The 26892-nt window shown below is 35.3% G+C and overlaps 1 protein-coding gene and 1 long non-coding RNA gene across 2 annotated transcripts in view; one reads left to right on the top strand and one right to left on the bottom strand.

Annotated features, from left to right (window-relative positions):
* LOC109539683 overlaps nucleotides 1-21496 on the top strand; it is an 85003-nt gene extending 63507 nt beyond the window's left edge. Inside the window, exon 4 of the long non-coding RNA XR_002172134.2 lies at nucleotides 21208-21496. This is a non-coding gene — a long non-coding RNA (uncharacterized LOC109539683). The remainder of the gene's footprint in view (nucleotides 1-21207) is intronic.
* The window catches only part of LOC109539681 (RNA/RNP complex-1-interacting phosphatase), a 39855-nt gene continuing 30004 nt past the window's right edge, over nucleotides 17042-26892 (bottom strand). Inside the window, exons 6-8 of the mRNA XM_019907580.2 lie at nucleotides 24013-24062; nucleotides 17478-17585; nucleotides 17042-17420 (exon numbers count right to left, since the gene is read on the bottom strand). Coding sequence (XP_019763139.1) covers nucleotides 17218-17420; nucleotides 17478-17585; nucleotides 24013-24062 — 361 coding nt within the window. The 3' untranslated portion in view covers nucleotides 17042-17217. The remainder of the gene's footprint in view (nucleotides 17421-17477; nucleotides 17586-24012; nucleotides 24063-26892) is intronic.

The following is a 26892-nucleotide window of genomic DNA, read 5'->3' as shown; positions in this document are numbered from 1 at the left end:
CGTGAAAATTAGATTAGATTTTGATTAATGTCGTATTATTTAAAAAACCTTAAGATTTAGGTATTATAAACCTTATTAAAACAGACACTTATTTTGTTCAGCGAATCCAAAAACGCAATAATATACAGGACATTCCATTTAAAAAAACGCAACTTTGATACCTTTAGAGCTTGAGAAACCCTTTACATTACAAAAATATTTTTAAAATGTGCGCTCGGTAGGCGTCGTAATTCATAAAATAATACTTTTTAAAAATCAAACGGTTTAGCCGCAAACTTCCGTGTCGTATAGGGGGAATAACCCTGTATACACCCTTTTTTATGTGATGGATAACTTTATAAAAAGCATTCGAAATTTTGCAAACACGAATCTTAATTGCAAAAATGATCACGGATCTGACCGGTCGGATTTTTTCATAAAAACACTTCTTACAATATTATGTTCAAAATCTGCTAAGATAATGACGGTTCTTCAATGTCCTTGGTTTGGATTCTCGATGGTGCACTTGAGACTTGAACAAGTGTAAACAAGAAGACAAATACGTTTTGTCCCCAGGTTGAAACATTAACATTTGCAACAGTTTATTTATTTATTCTCTGAGCTGTCCAACGACCTCTCTTCTCCCTCTCAGTGAAATAAAAATGTCAAAGCTCCAGCTTCCAGCATCATTTGCATCATCATCAGCATCCGTCTCCACATTAAAAGCATTTTTATAAACTTGCAAAAAATTACTATCTTGATGAAAATCCACTGAAAGAAAGTGAATATTGTGAACAAAAAAGCGTGTCAGCTCAAGCGGGTATATAAGAAAGTGTGATTCCAGATCAAGTTTGGGATGCACCCACATGCAGGTACCTACACGTTATGCAAAAAGCAAGTAGCGCAACACAATGCCTATAATCGACAGCCAATAAATATGCAGGCAAATGGACAATTTTCACTTCTTCGATACAAATGGCGTGCAATAAATAAAAAGCAAATTGGCGCCGCCATAAATTGCTCCCGCCATTTTGTTGTGGCGTGCACGTCGGCATCCTATTGAAGCAATTAAAGCAATAACGAGTATGATAGGTTAATTAGGTACCAGCACCAAGACGGGTACCGTATGCGTTACGTAAAAGGAAGCGATGGTACGCGACCAGGTATTTATATCATGTAGGTACTTGCTCCATGATTGGGTATTTGCGTTTGCTGCTTGAAATCAATCAGTTTTACACAATTTTCTTGGGAAGTCCACAAACAATGAAAGACACATGTTCTTGCATCCGTCGCATTTTCATTCAAAGATAATTGACTAGCATTTGAACAAATCCACTTTTGTCTTTGCCAGCCTGTTGGAAGTTCACCTTGTAATTGCATGGAATGGAAATAATCCTTTGAACGATTGAAAACCGATTTTAAATGACCATTACTGAATTGCTTCAAGTCATCGGTTTGAAGCAATCCAGTATTCATTGTCACAAGAATCAACATTTGCCGCCTCTGCTCAATACTTTCTAATCCCTGATAAAGCGCACAAAAATCTAACGGTGTCTTCTAATATTTAAAAGCCCCAATATAACGAAAAAAATTAATATATTTCAAATAATATCCAGCTAATCCTCTGGCGTTTAAATTATCCGTATCCATCGATGTTTTGACTTGTACGCTACAAGTCGGTAATTCTACTTTATGAACTTATAAATACCGGTATGAGCGTTGTTTTGACATCATCCCAGGGCTTAATTCGCTGGAAACCCCGAGTGTGAAAAGTCTTAAGTGGAAGGATGTTAATATGTGGGAATCTTTATAAGGAGACGCCATCATCATCAATTCAGAGAAAGTGCGGTGGCAATTTGATATGGTCGGAAATTTTAATTCAGTGAATGGTGCAAAATTCTAATTGTTGCTTTAATGCTTTAGATAATCAAATAAATAACATTTAATTTTCATATTTTTCAACGTCCTTTTATATCCATATACAGGGTGATTCAAAATTGGCGTCATTTCTCTGGAGGTGTTGTCTGGCGCTGTTATAGGAGTACAGAAAAAATAGTAAAAGAAATTAATTATTATTCAAAACTGAGAAATTTGCAAAAAACTATATCAGAAATACGGCAGCAATCTTTTTCAATGCCTAATTAACATTGCGCAAATACCGGTGGCTTCGTAATTATTTAAAACTCGGGTAACCATGGAATTATACAGACTGACAACAAGATAGACAAGGATAAACGGTAAATTCTACAAGATTTGTTGACGAAATGTCAACCCGTTCTCATAACCTCGAATATGGGTGTTTACAAATAAACCCTACAACACCAAACATCTGGAATGGTTAACTCCAAACAAGCTAGTGCCTGTGTAATCTCCTTATTATCCACTCTTATCAAGCAGCTTCTCGTATTCAGTTAAGTAACTCCTGCTCCATTTGTATCTCCTTGTGCTGTGTGTATGTGTATCGTACAAACGTGGTAGGAATGTAGCCGTTCCTCGGTATTTATTTGGTGCTTTTTCGGTTATGTCCAATACCTGTGCCTCTGTGCTTGGAACCCGAAAATGGATTGTCGTCAACTATCTTCCTGGAACCAACCTTTGTTGGTTTGAGTTCTTTCAGCTTCTGCTATGTCCCCTGAACTAATCGCGTATTCGCAAATTCGTGAAAGAAAATTCAAGGTAAGTCACAGTTTGACAAATTATTGTTAAGATTGACAAGAGCTACTTGTAACAATTTGTTAATGGCAAAAAACATCATTGCCGCTGTGCCTTTTCATCAAAAAATTGTAGAAGAGAACTTTTATGATATCAAAAATTTTCGTAATTTGAAGCAAAGATCGTAATTTTTTTTTTTTTGAATACTTAAGTATTCCAATATGCTACCAATTAAACATGGAACCATTTCAAAATAATGCTTAATAACAAAGTTGAAATTCGATCTTCAACTGTTAATATCTTCTAGAAATTTTCGGAAAAAAAAGTTTCAATATTTTTCTCGTGCTCCCTAAGGGAGCCTCTATCACCCCTTAAAAGGAATGACGCCAATTTTGAATCACCCTGTATATATGTATATATAAATAATCTTTATTTCGTACAGAAACAGGCTATCGACCCAATCGGTGTTTCTGCTCTTTTATGTCCATTAGTACAGAAAAATATTTTCAAATTATGCTCAATGAATTAAAAAATTATAATTTTCAGTACATATATCTAAACCCAAAATAATCAACAATTAAATGTACGATTGAAAAAGAGAAAAATAACTATATTCATGTAGGTACTTTCTAGATATTTTAATGAAAAGTAAATAAAATATATCTAATTCATCAATTTTATATTTAAATGATCTTGCATGTCGTCCGCGCAATAATGGTCAAACGAGTGTCTTAATAATGAAAATCCCGTTACTAAATAATTATCCAGAATGCTTCATTGACGAATGTTTTAACGAGTTTGAATGTAATGTTAAATGGAATATTATTAACTTGTTTATTCCAAGAAAATTGAATTACACCAAATTTAGGTAAAATTGAACGAACAAAGAAACAAATAAATAAATGTGAAATTTAAAAGTAAAATCAATCAATAAAACTTTCCGATAAAATGTAAACTTGAAAACATGTTATTTATAAAATTTCTTGTGACTGTTCGAGGCAAAACTGCCAGAACATGACCTGGAAAAGGTTTAGAATTTTAATTCCGTTGCCTGCAATAAATATAAAAGAAAAACAATAATTCAGTAGTATGGAAAGCTTTAAAGTGAATTTACTTCGTGAAAGAAATAAATTGTTAATTTGATATATGTACAAGAATATCTCCCTTGAAGGACCGAAAAAGAGTTGTATGATGATTGATGCTCAAATTGACTGAACGCAACTTTTTGTATATTCTGATTATTGCAAATACATTTTCCAAGTCTGCTACTTAGAAAAATTGACTTTAAATCAATTCAATTTGCAAAGACCCATTAAATCATGACATTAAATCTATTTTTTTAATCAGTTGACAGACTTCCTTGAGCAGGAGCACCGGAAAATAAAACTATTACCTACAGACTGTTTGTATGTAAATGAGGCTTTGTAATCAATTTTTGAAACGTGGCCAAAGACTTCTTAGCAATACATTTTTTATGTTTTCTTACTCTAAATGCTTCCTATTGTTTTTCGTTTTAATTACTGCGTGATTTCCATAAGCAAATTAGTTTTGTCTTAATTTCAATGTCTAATTTTAGATTGGGAATTGAAGAAAATGGCCAATAATAGTTTGCGTAATTTATGACCGAAAAACACACACTTTAATGCCTCTTCACCGGTGTCGAATTTCTCTGTTGACATAACCTGTTTGGTTTGCACAAAAAACACATGTTTTTTATAGGTATTGGCATATGTTAGTATTCAGAGTAGGTTGCAATTATTTGCTGAAAAAAGGTCTGTTTGTTTAATTTGAAGTGTTTACTTTCGCGTCTAAAGACACTATAATAATTTTAACGATTGTTACATAAGTGGACATTGGACATCGTTAGTTGGCTGTTTGCAAAAATTATTACGAAACTCGCATCTGAGCACGAAAAAAATGTCTTGAGGGCAATTGGTTATCTAAATGCCAATTTGCTGTTCATTCCAAGGGAATTTGCTAGATAAGTGCATCAACAACAAACAAAACTCGTTTGACGCTACTTAGGTGGCATTCAGAAAATTGAAAGGTTTTAAAAGTCGAATTTTTTTATTAAACCTCGTAGCCGATATAGGTTTTTCGTGTCCATCGGTTAACGAGAATACATAAAACGTGTGTCACCTACATAATATGTTTCTATAATAAGAAAGCCTCTTTGGTACTTACCGACTTTACTTTCAAACCCGATAAGAAAATGACAGCCGAGATACAATTTGTGGAGTAATTAAAATATTTTGATAATACCGTTTTTATACTGGGCTAATTATTTTTCTACGAAGCACGTGTAATCTAGAAGGACTCGCCTATTTCGCTCTAAAGCGAGCCAGTTTCTAGATTGATTTCATACGCTGCTAAGCTATAGAGAGCATGTTAGTTAATTGCTGAAACAAACAGTGTACTGACAAATATGCAATCCATAAATAAATGGGTTTTTAATTCCGCAATCCTTTAGTTAATCTTCTAAATCCACGTTTATAGTTTATTGCACCATAAAGAATATCGGCAAGAATTTGCATTTTTGCTGGAAAATATTACCCCGAAAAAAGCACAGAGTAGACAGGAATAAGCGGAACGTATTTAGCTGTTTATGCTTACTAAAGTTTCGCTAAGTTCTGTGCTAAAAGCCGATGAGAACTGAGGGTAAAGTTCATATTTGGCAAATTTAATATTTCCAGTAAAATTATCAAAAGTAGCGGTGTACAAAAGTGTAGGTACAATTTGTTTTTTTAGGGGGTTTTTTGTAGTAAGTATTAATTTATCCTGTTAGTGATTGTTTGAATATTTATTGAAAAACGAACGTTCCTGAATTAGTGATAAGTTGTCAGTGAAACTCTGTCGGTGTCTTTATTGGAAAATCTTCCTCTGTATCTTCAATAAGAGATTTTTTACACTTTACTGAACTTGCAGAAGGTCGGTTAACTGTTCATATGTTGCTGATTTCAATTTTATTCCCATACGTTCAATAAGAAAGCCTCTATGCTGAATTTAGTAATATTTACTGAAAATGCATTATTTATTTTATGTTTTCTCCGTTTTTTCCTACTATTTTTGTATTCTATATGCAATCAAATGACAGATAAGAAATATCTACGTTTTTCCATGAAAAGGCATAAAAAGGTGCAGTTATTCGAAGAAGCTCAGTAAAGTTAACTAAACTGTTCAAATTCTTCTCGAAAAACAGAAAAGTTTCCTGAATAAATCTCATTGCTGTTTGAAGATGGTGATTCTTCTAACGAAAAGTACACTTATTTTGTCATTGTTCATTTGGGAAAATGCACGTTTTCTTCGCAAATACTTTCTAGGAACATATTTAAAAAATTTAAGTGTCTTAACTGCATTGTTGCATCGATGGTGAGTCGTACTTTTGCATAAAACTAGTGGCATTAAGAGTCGATTGGATATTCCCCAACGTCAGTCAGTCACTGTTTAATGTTTCTCGCAAGATTGTCGTTAAAATGCACAAGGCAGTATGAAGTAAAAACCGTTTCTACAGTCTGATATATAACGTCGATAAATATGCAGAACACGTGGGCATTAAGCGTTAATCACGGTTCTAATTGAATCCTTAGATAAGGCGATTAACATCTAGAAGTATCAATAACATATCAGGAGAGTGAATTAGCTTAGTAATAAACCAATCGATAGCCGCGAGAAATAGCGAAAGAAATCCAGCCGCCAGCACGGATTTCAACGAGAATCCGACTGCCAATCTATTACTACTGTTGCAGTGGAATTGGGCAGCATCCAACAGGTTTTATTTAGCAATCCGCACTCTGCAGGCCTTAATATTGCTCCTGCAAATTGTTTCTTGCGGCGGGCCTACGATGCTTATCCGACGGAATTCACGCCGAATAACTCCTTAAAGCTAATAAACTATTTTCAATCGTTCTGATGTTTTAGAGGATTTTAAGCTTCTGGGGCCCTTTAAAGGGTGGAAACCATGCGTAATATTGAACCATTAGAAAAAGAGGTTCAAGTTTTGCACACATTTTTGTGTTAGGCGTCGATGATTTTATTGTGAAACCTTTGCACTCTCTTTTTTTCTCTCAGGTTTCTACGGAAAAATCGATTTTTAATTCATTCTAATCATTCAATTTTAAATTTTCGACTAATTTTTACGAAACAAGAAAGAATAAATTGACGCAGATTACTCAAGAGAATAAGTACCTAATTAGAAATAAACTAGAAAAGTAAAGCGAGACTCAGAACTAAACGAAAAATAACAACATCAGATTTGGAGATGATACAATTTTCATAGAAACATCGGGGACTGATCTAGAATTTATTTTGGAAAAAATGCGAGCAAAGAACATGCACTTGCTTTGATCATCAAAAAAGTCAAATTTACGCACGTATGGAGAAAATCTCAGGCCAATTTAAAATATCAAATTAATAGTAGACATATAAAATATATATCAAATGAACAATTGCTTGGAAGAAATTGAAAAACGAATGATCTGAGTGGGGTTATACCGAAGGATTCCCAAAATAAGTTCTTCCTGTAAAGTTTTAAATGATATTCTTCTGGAAACGCTGAAGCAATGGGTAGTAGTTATTACTATATAAGACACGCAAGCCTAAGAAAAATAGATCTAAATGCTGTACCGAATGATTCCCAAAATGAGTTGGTCGAATAAAATTATATAGTTATGGAAAGTATGAGGCAAGAAGAATTACAGTTTACTATGTAGAAGCGCAAACTATAATACCTAAGACACAAAATGCGCGAAGATAAATACATATAACTGATTTCAATTACTAATACACAGGAGAGACGACATGCTCTATAACTAGCTAGAATGGTTCAACTGTTCCACACAGCAACTCTAATTCTGCAGTGTCCACAATCTCAAAAGAGTTAATATTTGTCAATGTCCGGACAAAGTTTGTTGGTGCGTTTTTTAAATTAAAATAATGCGTTTTTAAAATTGGAAAGTCTTTAAATAGACAATTTTCTTCTTCTCGATGTTTTACTCTGAACAAAAAGTTGATTACCAAGCCTGAAGATCGAGCGCAATTTACGTGAAAACAACTACATTTGATGATGAAGTAAATGCGCACAAGTCATGGTATAGTAGGTCCGCGAAGAAAAGGCTTTCAATATAAATTCTTGGGTTGGAATAGCTCCTAAACTATTCAAGCGCCAACGGTCCGAGCAGCATACGACCAATTCCTAGTAAACCTGGCTTCCTCACTCGATTTAAATATGTGGCATAGTAAATGACTTGGACAGTCTTCGGACTCTGAAATTTACTGTAATTTGCAACCTATCTTCAGTGGGAGTTTTTAGCTAATCGCAATTATTATCAGACTATGATTTGTGACTATAGAAGAATAGACATATGCAAAGTATGAGCAATATTTGCAAATAACCTTATCTGGAATGTGTAATCAAATTGTACCTGTTAAAGCCTTGAAAAGCTTAGTTCTGGGTTTTGCATGCATTCCTGGCATACTTTGCTTATCAACATGCAGTTCCTAAATCTCCTGGAAATACCTCGAGCAACACAGCAACCAATAAATAAATATAAGTTCCACACTAATCGTCTAACTGTTTTCGCTAGAAGATAAAACATAGACAAAAGTGCGCACAAGTTGATACCATTTTTTTTTTCTTTGCTTGTGGCACCTTCTTTCTGGATTAGAGACTAAATACTTAAATTCTGATAGCGCCTGATAACATTGTTAGCTAATACGGTGTTATGAATTCTTTTCAGCATTTTCTACCCAAAATGTCTTCATTCACATCTGGCTGGTCGAGCCCACAACCACTTTAAATGTACCAAGTCAAATTAACCCAGCGCAAAAAATTCAGAATCAATGAATTTCTGCATATTTTCTCCATAAGCTCTCAAAAGAACACACGCAAGGTTCTTGTAATAATACAAGACATTAATGGAACCATACGGCATCAGTTCCACTAAGGCAATTATTTTTTATAGACGTAGTTCCCGGTCTAGCGGGCTTATAACTAAAAGATCTAATTATATTTGAACATGATGCCCGAGGAATGTCAAATAGAAGATAAAACTGTAACTGTGTAATATTTTATACAATTGTTTTAAGAACCGCGTTAATCTACGTAAATAAGCCGGGCATACCATAGGTAAATGAGGTGATTTTGTAACGATAAAATTTCTAATTTGAATCACGCCGCTGGATTTATTAATGGGGTTTTCGGGTTAAGAAGTCAATGTTCCTATATGGAAGTTGTAATCACTTCCCAGAAGTTTACTCCCTACTTGCTTGAAAATAATTGTGACAATCCAGATCTGGATTAGGCAAAACAAATCAGTGGTTCACGGTGTGGATTTCAACTAATTGAAAGTGGGGAAACTTTTCCGTATTTTACTTACCCAACTTTCTCGGACATGGGTCTACGGGGGCTGCATTGGTCCAACGGCCCAAAGACCAAAATGCCTCGTCCTCTTCAACTAATCGTCCATTGAATGATTGTTAAAATTCACCAAATGGCAACGAAAATTAAAGCGTTACTAAACAGGAACAAAAGTGCGCAAAGTAGCGATAAACTCGAAAAGAAAATCGGACGTTAGCCAGACGACTTTCCCGATTTGTTCTGGGAGTTGCAACTTCCAGGAAGTTGAAATGTAGACTGGCCGATGCGCTCAGATGTCGACGACGCTCGCCGTCGCCGTCAAGGGGTTGAGAGTGGATTGTAAATGTTACAAAACTTGACATTCTTTTTGATTGCGCGATTTAAAGGCTATTGCGACAAAGGGTTTAGTTCTCTCAGCCAGTTTAAATAGCTCCATTATCACTTATTTTCTCCTGTGGGATCACCTTGCTCTCCCAGACCATTATTTGGAAAAATCTTACTAATTGTTGCTACTTTTCCAGGTTTCCAACAGCAGCCTCAAATATCTTCAAGGTTTTCCCGTTCAATAAATTGAATATACCCCACAATGAAAACGATACATTTCTCGGGTTAATATGCGGTCGTAACGGTGATCACTGTGATCGAAAATTTTACGATCAAAATGCCAAAGTTTCACTTCAATTAAACAAGGTTTGCGACTGAATAAATTCGCATCGCTGGCATTTTCCAGTGGAAAATAGGAAAACAGTTTTTCCATTATTCGCCCACAATGGACATCTCGTTCCGGAATGGAAAAGTTAGTTGCCAATGCGGAAATTTGGCGCGGTTGTTAAAAGTTTTTCCTCCATGTGCGATACATTACGATGTGAAACTGGTTGGTGCTTAATATTGTAGACGTTTAGCATTAAATGTTATATGGAAAGGGCACCAATCTAATGAGGAAAGCTTGTTTAATGTACCTCAGCAGGCACAAGAAGTGTTGGGCGTCAACATAGTTTCGCCGAAGCTCCCAAAAGATTTTTTGTGCTCAGATTTACAAATCCCCACATGATGTTTGAGCTTCTCCGCATGAATGTTGTTTATTGAGAAACTGGCTTAGCAGCCAGTCTTTGAAATTTTACTGAAATTTCTCAGAACAAATGGCGTTGTTTGTTTATAACATAAAACTGTGGCATATCGTGATGTTTAAATTCCTTGATTACATACTTCCAACTGCAAAATCCTCACTTTTATTGGTCTCGATCTTCAAAAAAATTAATTTTGATGTCAATATTTGAATGGATTTATCGCAATGTTCGTAAACAAAAAAGGGAAGTTTTAATTGAGATCGCTTTAACATTGTTTTCCATTTTTTCGCACAACTAAGTTTTGCCCGAGTCGCATTTTTTAATGCAAAAAATAGGCAATGAACTTCACTTTAAAGACATTCGCCCTTGGACTGAAAATACATCAAGCAAGAAAACATCAACCTGAAAGCAGCTCTTTGATAAATGCTTAGGGAACAAAAATAGGATGTTGTGCCAAAACCCTTTGGCCTTTATAAATATTTCATGTATTGATTCACCATGTTGACGTCTTCGCCATAGTTTCATTGATGTGGTCCAGTCTATTTCTGGTACAGGATGTAGACAGCGGCTCAAAACCCTGAGAAGATATTTATTAAGTCCAAGGTTTGCTATTTCCGAAAGAAAAAATCCAGTTAAATCGATAATTATCGTATCCAAAAGTGACTAGGCAAAGCCAGTTTCGTATCCAGAAGCAAAGACCAATTCTTAAAATGGTCTACTTTCTCAATCATGCTCGTCAAGTCGTCATCGTTTTGAACTATTGATAGTGATATTTTGTAGCTTGTTCTAAATTAAAAAGATTTATTTACTGCTTCGGTTTTATTTTTTGTTTCCAGTTTTTAGGCATCCATCTAACAATGTTATTAACATAAGTTCCCTATTAGCTTCGTTATAAAAGAGCTTGAAAGCTCAAATAGGATAAACACGTTTTCTTGGGCCAAGTGTATATTAAGAAGTGAGATAAGTCGGCCCTACGTGTTGTTTTCCTTTAATTTTGTAAAAAATCTCTAATTAGCTACCCAGGCAGCCTTTAAGTCTTATCTTTCTGGTTAGATCGATATATTTCGGTGTGGACCAATTACAGAGATCTCCTGAGCGATACCTAATGAATTACTTTCGAAACGTGTTTGTTTTAGGGTACTTGTCAGTAAAAAGTGGATTGTATTGGGTTTGGACATGGTCTTAAAAATTAATTTCGATTATTTTTGGAGGGGAATATTAGCAATTGAGGGCTATTGTATAAATCCAAATTGGCGCAATTATTGCCAATACGTAAGAGTGTACAGTAGAAAGACAAAATCAGTAAAGGAACTTTAGCAAGTAATTTTAGGTCGTTTCAAGTACAGGACTTTGACAAAATTTCGTACAAACTTTCTCGCTTCAGATAAAAAAGTACAATCAACAGGATCAATTTATTTCAAATCTCAATCCAAGCTAGATCTGGACAGAGTAATTTGTATGCCAAATATGTTAAAAAGGGGTTTCCCAGTTAAAAACCGACTACGTTCTAACGACTTATCTGCTGCAAACATACGAACTCAAGGTGAACATGGACTCATGGATTGTACAAGGATTAGCAGTGGTTTCTTTAAGCACTGCGATTAATGCGAACAATGGCAGGCATTTCCTGTGTATTTCAAATAATCCTGTTCAAGTGGAACGGGTATTAAATTAGTAGTGTTTGGCTTCAATTCGTCAATGTTGAGGATTTTTCAGATGACCACCTTTCCCACGATTGAGTATTCTGTTAATTTCTCTCAACTGCATTTACCTTGCGGAATTCTCAAATTGCTTGCTTCTTGAAAGGAATCGTCCCAAGAAACGAACTGCTGACAATGTTTCATTAACAAGAAAGTCGCTCGCCTCGAATCGGCACCGTTTTCTTAGAAGCAGCGGTCGTAAATTGTACGCCTATGGCTACCTTGAGGCGCCTCACACTTTTTATGGCATTTCATTATCGTCCCTTTAATTTACAGGAACATTCCAAATGTCCAGAATCCGAAATATTTCAGAATTACATCCGTACCCATCTAGGTAGACAGTGCCAGATTTCAGATTGCATCATCAGTTTCAGCTCAATTCGCTGATAAAACGCGGATTCAACTACTGCTTTATTTTCGTTCGTTCCTTCTTCTTTTGCTTTTCCTGCATTGGTTCTCKTAGCCATCAGCTCGCGWTCTTAATTGTTCTTAGTGATTGCGCTAAGCTTGTCAAGCTTCTTCGGGATACTAACATCTCAACTTTCAGCTTCTTCTTTGCTTGCCTTGCAGATTTTGAACCCTTTAATCTCCAACACCTGGAAACATCTTGCACTTCATCTAATTTTAATCAGCAGGCAATAGCCGCGAAACCATTCCTCCTCTTCCTCACTCTATTGATAGATCAAATGGAGCTAGAGTTCTTGAGGAATGTCTACTCAATTCGATTTTCATCGTTCCATTCCTCGTTTGCCTATTACTTTCACTGCAGCCTTATTATTGTCAGTTAATCGGTCACCCGATCAAAAGCTCTAGTTAAATCAATAAAAATCATTTCTACACATACCAGTGTGACATGATTTAGAGCTACAAATCTGAGACTATTAAAAATCTCGTCAGCCTCAATTTATACCTATTCGGAATGATATCGAAACAATCTGGGCCTGAGAAATAATAGGTGAGCATTTTAGTTGACAAAACTGACCGATATCGATCTGCTGAAGAGTTTATTGTCCTTGGACGATTAACAGGGTCGCTGTTTTCCTAGGGTTTTTACTCTTTGAGAGTGTCGTTCCGACATTTTTTTAAAGGCCTGATAAGTTCCCAAGGGTTGATAGACCATTATTACGGTTAACTGCAGTTTACACTTGCGATTTATCTTTTCTGGAAATTTTAAATTAGATTACGGAATTTGCTAAAAAAATTGAACTTAGGTGGAAGCCAAAAACAGACCAAGTGCTTCTAAAGAGCTCTGATTGAATCAACAGATGGACCTGTTTTTAGTTAACACTCAGGGTGCATAGTTGCATATTTGCAGATATTTGAAACTAACAAATATACCAAGATTTCCGTATTGACTATACTACATACATATTAGGTTTGTTAAAAAAGATATCAGATAATCAAGGTGATGCCATTAAGTGGCGCCTCTCCTCCTTCATAACGAGCCATACAATATTAAACAATAAAATCCCATGTGTGGAAATAATAATGCCTGATAAACCCTTAATCCTTAAAGAGGTATCAGTTATTAATAGCCTGGCGTGTTTATCTATTATATGATATTTCCGTGACACAAATACATAGTTTTCGAATTTTTTTTAATCGGGATTATCAGGGATTTGCTGTTGTTTCGTTCACCCGGCTGGTAAAGAGGAGGGCGGATTCGAGGTGGCAGGCAAACGGTACCAGGATGTAAGAATATCGTCGCCTCAAGGCCCTGCCCTTTGCTTGTACTTTTACACTAGCCTTAAGAAGCTTAAACAATGACCCATTGTTAGAAATGTATCTCGAGGTATCACCTCCGAAAATGGGTCGAAATTATCATATTCATAATCCCGAACCATAATTTGTTGACAGGTTTTTTTTGTTTAATCATTCTGAGTATCAAGCGGGCACATGAATATGAATAATGGAATAAACAAGGGCCCTCTTTTTGAAAATCAATAAAATTGTGGTTGTACCGTTTAACTTTGGCATGAGAAAACACTTAAAGCTGCTAGAAGAAATCAAATTATTGATAAAAACTGGCGTCTCAGTTTGAGAATTTTGAATGAAAAATGGTGCTAAATATGGAATTATTTAAAAATATCTAGAGTGTCTAATTTGGAACAATAGACACTCAGTTTGCCGTTTTTGGTTTTCACTTAAAAATTATGGAACAAAATGAGCCGTTAACAAACTTTAAGCGGGAATTAACCTTAAAAATCTGGAAACTTACGAGCTTTTTGCAGTATGCGGACAATTAGAGGCTTCACTTTGATTTTTTAAAATGTTCTCCCTTTAGTGTTTTGCAGGAAAAAAGACAAACAAATGGTTTTTTTAGAGGAAAATAAAATGTTTCAGAGCTTTTAGATCAGACATTTTCGAGCTTTTACATAAAACTGCAAGCTACTTAGCTTTTGTATTAAGCTGAAACCTACTTTATTGCGGAAATAGTGGTAATCTTTTCATTTCATTTGAAAACTAAAGAAATAATTGAAGAGCTTTGACCGGCACTCATACTTTAAGCAAAATACCTTGAGAGCTTTTGCCAGTGGATGGAAAATTACATGTACCAATTTGATTGATTGCTAGAAATCAAACCGTTTCTTTTTTGGTCTGAAAATTAATAAATATTAATATAATAAATTTGAGAACCTCGGAAGGGACATAATAATACGTAAATCAAAGAAGATTTAGAGCTTTTCCGCAAATCTGAAAATTACTTGGCTACTGAAATGTTACTCATTTTATAGTTTCATTTCAAAACTAATGAAAAAATGGGCTTTTTGGCTTCAGAACCATGAGCGGAGACTAATAAGAACATGCAAGCTTTAGGAGCTTTAAACATTACGGTAGGTTGAAAATTACATTGAAAATGCGTTGATGATAGGTGGTTTATTCGGCGCAGCACCACTTTGAAGATGCAAAGCACTCGGGCTTGCGAAACGTCGGGACGAAATTCATTTCCACGACGGCCGAAAAGTCCGAAAAACTTACTAGTTCGTTGAAAATGAATTAGAGTTTCATATTTTGGGTGAGCTGATGGAAAATAGGCACGTTGTTTAGCTTGAAGCATAGAAAATAGTCTGTTAAACATAGAGCTTTTATGTAATGTTGAAATGCATCGTTTTGATTGATTGATGTTGGTTCTTTTGCAGAGAAAGTAAATCATGTAAGATTTGGAGCGATGAATATTGCTGAAAATTACATGTACGATTTTGATTGATTACCGACATTTTTGACCACGTTTTCATTTCGTCTGGAGAAGTAAATAATGCACTTGTTCTCTAGTAAAAGTGTCATTCACGTTTTGCTCTTGTTTGAGCGGTCAGTCACTCGGGCACAACTCCGCTCTTCGGTCGATTAGATATGGTAATACCTTTCGAAAAAAGGTCTCGTAGGGGCTTTGCCTTTGACCCGCTCGCTTTCAGCCGCTATTAAAACCATGGTTAATTTTTAAATACAGGTCTGCTGCAGCTCATCTTCCAACTTTTAATTTCGCTTTTCGTTTTCTTTTTCCGTTAAGTTTTTCGACGCGCTCTTTATGGATCTGTGGGAAAATGCTCATCATTTCAGTCCTATATTGTTTTGACAGGAGATGGTTTAAACCTGCTGATGGTGTAGGTACCAATCGGCATTTAGTCAATTCCCAGCCGTCGATTATTTGCATTTGAAACCCGTTAGGTACGACGGTAGTTTTGTGTATCTAACTATCTTGTTAGCAGGATCATCTGTCAAGTTTTAAACGAAAAATATGGTAATGTGAGCATTATTTTCTAATTTTTTTTACACTCCAAGGTGTTACTGGCTGTTTTTATTAGCTACTTCTGAGCTATGTTTCAGGTTTGTCTTCTGCCGACTTTGTTTGAAAATCCCCCGCTTTTTAGGTACACTTAAAAATGCCCAGTATATATATTCCAGCAATATAAACTTTATAACGGTGTATTATGATAGGTAAGTCTTCAACGACAAAACCCATTCAATTTTGTTATTCATACATATATTACGACACTACCGAAGAATACATATATTTTTGTGATTAAAATGTTTCTTGTCGCTTTTACTTGCAAATGTCATGATTTCTAGCATAGTTCTGAGGCTTTATAACATTTTTCTTCATGTACTCTCGTGTGATGTAGATTACATTGGATTTTTAATCAGTGTCTAAGAAGCATTATATTTTGCCATGAAAGATTGAGTAATGGTGTACTATTCTGGTTCTGTTGAGGTATTTTTACAGAAGATGAATTGAAATACTTCAATTTCACCTAATACGTTCAGTTCATTACTACATTTTCTAAGTCTCAGGTGCCTCTGTATCCTATAAGCAGCTCCTTCAGAAGTTTTCTCCCATTTTTCGACACATTTTATGCCTATTTCTATAAATAAATCTGAAACGTACTAAAGCCAGAAACAGCAATCACCTTCTTCGAAACTTAGAGGCAACATAAAAAATCTATAAATTCCCAAATCAACTTTATCGATTCGAAAAATCTGACACCATATTTAGAGGCGATCTTTACAATCAACACAATCCGCCATGTAATAATAAACTTTAAATAAGAATTCACACCTACTTACGACATTTTCATATACAGTTTCGAAATTAGAGCTGCGCCTAACAGAGAATGAGCCAGTAACGGCTGCCCTGTCTACTGTATGGTAGTTGAATTTAAAAGCATTTACATTGGCGTCCATCTCTGCATACCAAAACCAACAACAAAATCTTTGGAAAAAAACCATGTAAGCCCATATGTCAGCTATAAGAATTGTTGAGTGTACCTGAAGCCTACGCGGCCATATAAAGCTGGTATTTACATGGAAAAATACACTTTTGGTAAGTGGAAATTCGAGAGGTGCAACGGGCATGAATGGAGTGTGAATGAATGTGTCAGTAATAGCGAGAAAGTGAAAATACAGCTATTTCCTTCCATTGAAGACGTCTTTTTGTTTATTGTGTTGTTCACGCACAAGTGTAGAAACGTCTTGTGAGCAAGCAGCTGACTACGACATCAATAAACGTTTAATTGCAATAAGAGCTAATGGAGAAATAATGTCTGTTCTCATTCAAAAATTCAAGTTCACAAGTGTTTGTGGCCACGCAATGCAATTTAAAAATCAGTCAATTTCTTTGAGAGGTCTTAAATCAAGAATATTACCAGAGGCTCGGGAATTTGATGAATCTCAAATGGTAGAGGGAATGGGAAATAAATAACAATATTGGGAACTTTAGAACTGGAACTTATCAAAAAGTACGAGTATCAAATCGAGAAACTGCTGAAAGGAAGTGTAAATGTAAAGGCAAAGACGTTTACGCTTTTTGGCGGTTTATTCAAAAAGTGATACAGAATTATCGGCAATAAATAAACAATATCATGTCCCCTGTAAGGGAATTAAATTAAAAAATATTCTAACTAAATCAGATTCACAATGTTTCATGTGTCGGTTAACTGAGTTCGCTTTTTGAACCGCAGTTGATAGACTAATGTCTAAAACGCGTCCCGCCTATTCTTCGGCTGTATCTACTTTCTGTAGGCACTTCATCATATGACGCGTCTTCAAGAGGCGAAACATAGCTGACTCTTCTCCTAGGAGCCGGGCTAGATGGAATAAAGGGAAGGACTAATCTTAGCTCATTTAGATAAGGAACTCGTTCCATATCGTGTCCCCGTGCTTCATTGAAATCTAGAAAATACTCATTTCTGTCGAATAATAACACCCAAAATATTTTAGTTCACTCACAGGCAATTGCATCGTCAGGTCTCATTTTCAAACGATCTACCATCCATCGACAGACGAAGTAACCAGTTCTGTTCAGACCATGGGTACAGTGCACCCCAACCAAAGCATCTGAAACCAAAATTACGCAAAGTGTATAGAGAAAAAATGTCTAATTCAAATAGAGAATTATTTGTTCGATAACAATGGAATTTTCAAGAAAAGCATTGCTTGGTTGGTTCCTTTAGATTGAAGTAAAGAATGTCTTAATGCTATATAAACGAAACTTAGAACTCGATACTCGATAAAACCAGGTTCACTAATAATTATCGATAAGTGCGTGTCCAGTCCTCCCACACGAAAATTCTTCAAAAGTTATGAAGAATGAATCTTCAGCGGACCGTAATAGATTTTCGATCTTCACAATTATTATTTACTGTCCGCTTAATCAATTTCCAATGGGAAACAGGTTCATGTTACCTGTTTCATCGCCGCTTAGATGCGTGCCCATTTAGATTTTTTTCCACTAATAATTGAATTCCTTTCGATTAGTTCGTGATCTGATGTCAAATCAAATGCAGAAGCATCGAATTTACTTTGCGTTTTTTATTTTATTGATAGAGTTTTTCCTAATCGTTTTCAAGCTTCTTTGCCATTTTTTTATTGCAGTTATTAGGAATGTCTTAAAATAATCGAATAGTTTAACGAGAAAATTTAACTATTTCCGCAAGAAAAACGGAAAAATCTTGTTTAGCTCGTTCAAAAGCAAAAACCAGCACAACAATCGAAGTGTATAAAATATTTTCCTCAGGCCGTTCGTGGAAATCAATTTCTTTGAGGTGCTTTGCTGGGCACAGCAACCATCTGTGAAGATGGAAGTCACTCGTGCTTGCGAAACGTCAGGAAGACATTCTTTTTCACGGCTCCCTAAATGCCCAAAAAACTGAAATTTGGTGATTGTGTTTTGATGAAAAGTGCAGAAATTGGATTTTTCTCTATAAAATACCAATTCAGTTTTCACGACAACATGACATTTAATTCATTTGAAGATGAGATTAAGGAAAATAAATCACTTTCCTTAATAATTTCGCGCAATTGTGGAAGTGTGTTATTTTCGCGGTAGTAAACCTGCTCTCAACAAATGAGGAACTCAGAGAAGCGAAGGTGATGAAAATATGGTCAAAATAAACCGTTAATTATCCTCACAATCTCTCTTGGACATTTTGGGTGCCCGAAAATAAGTCACACAAAAAGAAAATGTATTGGTCATTTGAAATGATAATTCGGAAAAACTGGCAACACTCGCAAGGAAATCCAATCAATAATTTCAAAATTCTTGCACAAATCAGCAAAATCTAACAATCTATGAGAGACATACGCTAATAACATCAAATTTCCATCCCGCTCGGTGGACGTAATAGAAAAAGAACGAAAATTATTGCGTCGCTACCAAAAGGCTTGGTCAGTCCAGGTATACTTTTGTCTGAACGTTTTAGATAGTTTAATGTTAAAGTTAAATGTACATTGAACACCCTGTATGCAGTGTTAGCTTATTAATAATCGGTAACTGTCAGTTCGTTCACCGATCGGTCTTAATTCACTTCTACTCGATCGAATGACACTTAAATTTATCCGACTATAAATTATAGGCGAACTACATTTTCCATTTGAAAAATCGCGCTTTATCTGAAATCAAACTTTAGGCGCCATAACAAATTTATATATCAGAGACTTCACATCGAACAATAATTTATGGAACTAACCTAGTTTTGGGATTTAATATTTGCAAAGTTTATTGTTCCCTATAGCAGGGCTGGACTGTGTAATTTACTTGTATAACTGGCCGGAAATTAGTTGATTGGTTGGTTAACAGAACAACCCGCGCTCTTTGCGGAGAAAATTTTTATATTTTTATCCATCAGTCTGTTAATCGATGCCTAATTCAGAAGATACTGTTCGGCTAGTATTAGTTTGTTTTAACATTGGCAACAGAAGTGAGTGCAAGAAATCAATTAAATATTAGCAGGGAGGTTGAAAGTTAATGAAAAGTTTTGCAATTTAATGGAAATCCAAAAATATGCCCCTGCTTTCCAACAGACGTAAAATGCAGTAAATTCTGCCGGTAGTGTGGAAGAAATCGAGGTGGTAAACACCGTCGACATCAATTGATAAGTTTGATCGAAGTATAAACATTTATTTTGTACGAGAGACGAGGGAAATGATGATGTATGCTCTTCGTAGGTACTTTAATCTAGATTACGTGCGTTTCTCGATAGTTTTCGAGAGGCCAGGGGTGGAATAAAGAGTCGCATTTTCCGTTTATATTCAACTGAAGAAGATGTTTTTCGGCATGCGCTTAATACCCCGGTAGCATCGCTATTTGGAGTGCGTGCTTTTTCAAATAGAGCCGGAAAATATTTGATTTATTCATTCACTTAGGTCGAAAATATGTATTTAGTTGCACAAAACAAAATTAAATTTCTGAAGTTCATGCAATTTTTTCGAAAGTCAATTGACACATTTTAGTGCGTTCCTGATGAGTTCTTTCCAAGCACGACAGCAACAAAAATAATCGGCAACTATCTGAAACTTGGACAGAACTCCAGCTCATCCATCTTGTTAGACACACCTATATCTATAATACCATCCCATAAGATTTCGGCTATGTAAACTCAAGTTGCATCTCCCATATTTTCTCGAGAAAATGACTTTGGGAAGCCATAAACCATGCCAAATGCCGTGATTTTTCGGCTTTCGGACATTGAATTTTGTAATAGAGACTGGAAGATACGTAGGCTATCGACACAAAGGTGTCGAAAATAGAAAAACATAACTTTCGATAGTAGCCGCCAATACGGGCTTATCGAGCTATTTTTTTGTTAAAACGGTGATTATTTACGGGCAAATTTACATAATTATGTTGTTGGTTTGCCTTTTTATTACTTAATCTTCAAATAAAATGGACGCGATAATACAATGTACAAGATGAACGGCTGCTTGGGGCAAATGCTTGAAACGTGTGAGGTAACTAGTTGGTCTAAAAAATTATTTTAATGCAATTTTTTATTTCGGGTTTGAGAAGTGTCATTGACTTTCTCTTTTTCTTCTCAAAAAATCGTAGATATGTATAATAGTGCAACATATGAAATAGCAGTTTGGTCGCAATCTTCCATTTGGTATAACGTGAATAACCCTGTATACAAATAAAACATCTAATATATGAGATAATGGATTTTTTCTGGGATGAGGACAATTCTATATAATTTGTTTTTCAATTCAATTCCCATGATAAAATGAAGATTTATAGATGTTGAGCTGCACGTAATCTAAATGAGGCCTCTTAGTAACTGGTTGTTCTCGATTACTATTCCTGTTGGTATCTTTCACCGACATTTTTGGGAGATGTTTTCAACGAATAAAAAGATAATAAAAAGCAGGAAAGTAATGCGATTCAATTGTCACCCGCCATTCGTTGGAAGCTAAAATTTAAATAAATTAAACTGTGAAAGAATGCACTTTAAAACGTATGTATAGCGAACTGAAAATTCTCATTAAGACTCAAGCAATCAAAAAGCCTAGCAATAATTTTGGCAAATTGACCAAATACTTACTAAATAATGTCCCCCGTCCAGTAAAAACTAACGTCATGTTCCTGTGCTATACGAAGTAATAAACAAACAGTGTTCTCCGAATTCACTTAACAGATCTTGAAATATTGAACTTGATCTTATCATGCCTTTATTTCTCATTACAGCTCAGTGGGGTACATGCAGCTTTTATGAAAAGGATACCAGTCGCCATGAGAATGGTAAGTTTTCTTCAGAATTCTCCTTCAATTTATGCAGCGACAAAATATTTAATCGATGTGTAGGATTGATATTGAGTGACAATAATTAGGGAATTTATCCGAGGAAAGCGAATCCCAAATCTGAATATCTGGTGATTTAACTCGAGAAAATCCTCCCAACTCCTTAAAAAGCAACTTTACAACATTTAACCACATTTACAATCGTCGAATTTCTGCTTATCAGTTATTGACACGTCCGAACGTGTTTTCATAAACAGTTACGTCGTCACGGAAAAACGTAAAAGCCAATTTACATTCAAGTGCCTCATTTTTACGACTTTTTATTATTCTTCGCGGCACAACAATCAATTTTTTAATATTAAACTTCTCGAATGAAACATCCTTGGAATGCACCGAATTTAATACTGACAAATTATCGGTTAGGAGCTGGCCATTTTTTACGGTTTTAAATGACAGTTTTTGGCTCCATTGCTGCTTATAACACGGTTTTAAATCAAGCAGATATGGTTTCGTTTTGAAGTAATCTTTGCACGCGACCAAAATTCTCCAAATACCGACTAGAATTTAAAATATTTTCTGGTGCGCGTCTAAGTAATTGAAGTTAGAAGAAATAAATCGACGGCCAACAATGACCCAGAACCAACTCGAACTGTGCATAGCCACAGTATAGCGATTGGTTGCGATGACAAGTGAACCTCCCATATCGTTCCGTACTTTTACTTCAACAAATAATCGGTCGATTTCTCGATATCAAAAGCACTCGACGGGGTGTCCACTTCATGTCAGTAACTACTACATTTATTACCGTTCATACGCCGTTTCTAGCTGGAGACCGCCTTACTGCCCAGATCACGATCCATCTGACGAAGCGCCGCGTCATTTACAATAAATCCTACTGTCAATTTAAATTGAATAAATTTAATGCAATCGCTTATAATGTTTATGTTTTGGTTGCGCAATATTGACTGAAAGGATAGTTTTGTATTGTATTGTGCTTATTGGTCCTGACGGCAAAGCACTCGCTCGATATGCTTCTGTTTGGTCTTTGAAGAGTCATTACCAAAAACAACGTGTACTTTATAGTAAAATTAATGAAAACTTTTTAATGTGAAAAAACGGACGACAATCGTCAAATGTACAAACGAAATGGGAGCGAAATGGTGCACAGTTTCCAGTTCCTGGATAAATAGAAAAATTCAAATTCAAACTTGATGAGAATGCTCGCCCCCGAAACCATTCCAAGAAAACATAAATTACGTAATTTTTCACAATAAAATATGTCTTGTTGTAACCGTAGAATCTGCAGCTTCGTCTGGTAAAGTTCTTCAGGGGATCAGGAAAAACCTTTCTACTCTAGGCACATCGCATTTTGAATTGGTCTTGATCTGGCAAAAAGTGTCTTATTTAGAAAAGAAAACTGCACAACCCGATACCAAAATCTGAGTTAAATGTCGCGCTTAATCGATAGTCTGCATAAAAAACGCATGGTGCTAAGTTAGGAGATAATGGAAGCATAATGTGAATTGGTCTCATCTATTTTACCTCACCTCAAAAGTGAAGAATTTTCAATCAGTCGCTTTTCGACTATTCCTGAAGAGGAATACGGCTGAAAAGACTTGAAGCCGTAGAAAGCTTAATGCTAACTGCAGCAGTAGAAACGCCCAGGTTCTTGAAAAGTTAAGATAAATCGGAGATCTACCGAAACCTGCAGTGGGAAACAATCAGGGAATCCACGCAAGAGAAAAACAATATATGGAACCTCTCGAAATAACTCAAAAATAGAATATAAAACGAGCCAGCCAAAGACAACTAAAAGGACAAACTTATGAAGGAACGACAAAGAAAGAACCAAAAAGACGGCCAATATATTGGGTACAGCGTTTTTATCTAAAAGGCCATAGAAGATCCAAGAATGTCCACCTCTGCCAAAAAAAAAACAGTTTTAATTCAGTATTTCCAATATCTGGTTGTGAGAACAAAAGAGGTCATTTTCCTGAAATCCCTCTTAGTTCGTGCCTTCAAAACTTTCATGAGGCCAACAACTGACTTCCACCAACAAAGGAGAAATTTTAATTCTCTGTCTTCTGTACCTACCATCCAAAAACATTAAGTGATTTTCAGCAAATCCTTAATAATAATTACCATATTCTTTATTGTGAATCAGTTGTGTTTATTAATATTTGCATTTTGGTCTTTGATACTTCAACCTGTACGCACTTTCTTAAATAATTTAATTCACATGCATTAAAAGTGCCCTTCAAATAGATAAATCAAATCAATTAAACTAAATAACAAATGTAATCGAATTAATTGATTCTTGTTTATATGCGAAGTATTTGGCGTCAAATCGCTTTAATTCGCACTAGTCGCAGAAAAAAAAGCTCAAAACCGTTTGGTTCTAAAAAGAAATTCCAATTCACTTATTGAAAAAAAATTGTCTCCAAAACTAAGGGAGCTATGAGCAAAAAACATATTATAAATAGACAATCACTCAGTGAGCTACACAAGATCCATAATCATTCGCAACTGTTAATACAATATCAAATTTATGCGAACAACGTATCAATTCCACTTCAAGGCGAACCATTTTGTTGTCGCTGGTATGAACACGAGAAAACATGTAAGGTTAACCCACATTTTTTTTCATAAAAAGGAATATATAATAAACATAACAAACACAGGAGTTCATTTTAATAACGACATTTCTAATCAATTGGGGATTCAAGGTTTGAGCGTGGAAAAATGTCTTACCAGTACTGTCGCCATATTTTTCCATATGCTGATCCATGACGTCGAAAAACCTGAAAAATAATTAAATAAATTAAAAATAATTATTAAGAAAAAGAGTCTATGAAGCTGGTTTAGAAACTTTTAAGAATACGAAGTAGAAAACGGAGGCTACAATGTCAACCCGTCCTATTCCTTTTTTAGTTACAGTTTTTTGCACAATTTGGCCTTTTCAAGATGATAAAATGAGGAAAAAGTACACTTAAGAGCCATTAGTTCATTAATCACTTACAATTACTCGAATCCGATTTGATAGTTAACTATCCAAGAAGTTGCGGAAAATGCGGAATGTTAATTTCATTTGTAGTTAATTACTCGGTATATATTTTTCACGTATCTCCGCTATACATGCAACTAATAAAAATTCAGCCAATTAAAACATGAACAAGATGGAGATTTGTGCATTCCGCTGCGAGAAGCTGAAGCTCGATATCACTAAGCGTCCGTGGCTTATTAATCACAGATAATTTCTCAAATGACTCGGTGAAATTTGAAACAGTCCTGAGAGAGATATAAAATATAGCCCCATAAGCCGACCGGCCGACATCTCTATTAGGCGGACATATTAGATATAAATTGGATCATCGGATGCGGCTCTTTTAACTTCCTTTCAACTCCTACGTCCTAGTGGCTCATTAACTTCCAACGGTCACGCCTGTTGAGGCCGTCTAAAAGGTCACGTGCCAAAATGTTACTATCAGACTCTTATTATTTCTTCAAGTAGATGGGATTTTTTATTCAATTTGAGACGTTTTTGTTTGCCGTCTTCTACTATCGGAGCTAAATCTTCATTCTACAGCAATAGAATTGAATCGAAGCGTTATTTTGTTCGTATCAGAAATAAAAGCACCGTTTATGTCTAATATTTTTCCTTAGCCTCTCGAGTAAGAATGTTCATTCGAAAACAACAAGATGATTCACAAGACATAATCGTATAACCTGCGTGCACCACGGTGCAATGCCCTAAAACTCCAGCAAGTTAAAGTTTCCGAAAAGTAGTAAACAAAGCCGCAAATCAAACTGCTAACGTGCATCTGAGAAGGAAGACTTTATTTTTCGGTTGCTCAATATTTCCAACTTTTCTCCGTGTTTCAACGTTTAGTTTTCCCGTGAAGTAAGTTTCGGAACGTCTCTACATGCATAAGTTTTAAGTGGACGCAAACGGACCTAAGTTATAGCAGTAGTTGCACAAAAATGTCCAGAGTTACGTAATAAATAGATATTGAAAGAAACTAATTAATTGCAAACCTAAACCAAATTTGTTGATCCCTTTTAATAATTCGGGTTGATTTATATCTGATGTGCCGCAGATCCTGAGTGAAAATTTGCCAAGAATTAGTTTTGACAAAAAAACTGACTCCAAATAATAGTTCAAACAAAATATTGATGCAATACAAAAGCATCTGAAAATATATGCAGAGCTTTCAAAGAATCACAGAGCAAACAAAATTGTTGCCAATATTAAATGACAAAATTCCTAGAGCACAAGTAGTAACCCCCTTCACCCAAAGCATTCAAAGCCGCTGGAAAATTACGGCGAAATAAAAATATAAACTTTAGGGCACCAATCAAGCACATTTATGGATTTCTGATTTCAAATACCTTTTAATCATTGGCCAGATCAAGGAATAACACACACCAAAGGTCAAATTTAAAAGCCAATAAATCCAGGTAAATAAACAAAGCCAATCACAAAGGAGCTAGCAATAAAAATCATTTGTTGTTAACGAAAAGAATTTATTCTAATCCATCAAAGCGGTACTAACGCACTGAAAAGGCCCATAAAAATGCCATAAAATGTAAATCCATCCTTCACAATAATGTAATCAAACATGAAATATTAATAATAATAAATTATAGGAAGCGGTTTAGTTAAACAAATTGAAACCACTCCTTGAATTTCAAATACACAGTGATGGTGTTTGAGATTGATGATTCTTGTTAATTGTTTTCGGAGGGATTTAGTCACAAGTTTGTAATGAGTATTCTCCATAAGGTAAGTGCTCGAAACAAAGTCTTTATTTATTGATTCTGGCTGCAACTTTTCGGATGGTCGAGGCTGAATTTATCAGTAACAGGGAGTATGGTTTGCCACATTCGAATTTTCGCTAAAAGCTATTTTAAAAAAATCTTCAATCAAAGAAGCAAATGGGTAGAACATCAGACATTCAAACGTAAAGTTCTCTATTTGCTAATGGAAATAATTTTCACTTCGTACCTAACTTTATTTCACATCAGATTTGCTGCTTGTATCGCAGCTTGATGCTAAGGGAGAGTTTTCTAGTGAACAAGTTTATAATGATGACTATGTTTTGCAGGCTATTGTTTGATACGGAATTTATTAAAAAGTTTTGGTTTTTCTTGACTAAGTGTGTTACTTATGACTTTAGTTGCGGTCACTTTCCTTTTTTGGGAAATTTTAATTTCATGTTCTCAGAGGAGTCGGTGTGCTTGCAATAAACAAACCACCCTGGAATATTCGCTTTTTTCCTTCAAAACATTTAAAAATGTTAATTTGTCCAAATTAAGTGATTCTTTAAGCTTAAAAGTCGATGACTGTCTAAACAGGTGTGGTTAATAATTTTGGATTATTTTGTTCAACAGTTTCTCATTGTCTTAATCCTTCCCATGCAAAAAATGCGTACTCAAAATATTCCAAATTTTTCAAAATATTCGACTGCAGATCTTTTGCTTGCAAATAAAGTAATTTGGTAATAAAGAGCGAGTTTAATACAAACATGTCTTTGTCTGCAGGAAGACTTCCTATGAGCAGGAGATATTAAGCTTTAAATTCCAAATTAAAATTCTGGGTTCTTCAGTCATTTATTGTCTATTTATCAATAA

This window comes from Dendroctonus ponderosae, unplaced genomic scaffold (assembly GCF_020466585.1).
Source record: "Dendroctonus ponderosae isolate FM_Combo_2020 unplaced genomic scaffold, Dpon_F_20191213v2 Dpon_F_20191213_7, whole genome shotgun sequence".
Lineage (NCBI taxonomy): Eukaryota > Metazoa > Arthropoda > Insecta > Coleoptera > Curculionidae > Dendroctonus > Dendroctonus ponderosae.
Note: the sequence above shows the minus strand (reverse complement) of the source record. Positions and strands in the feature narration are given on the sequence as shown.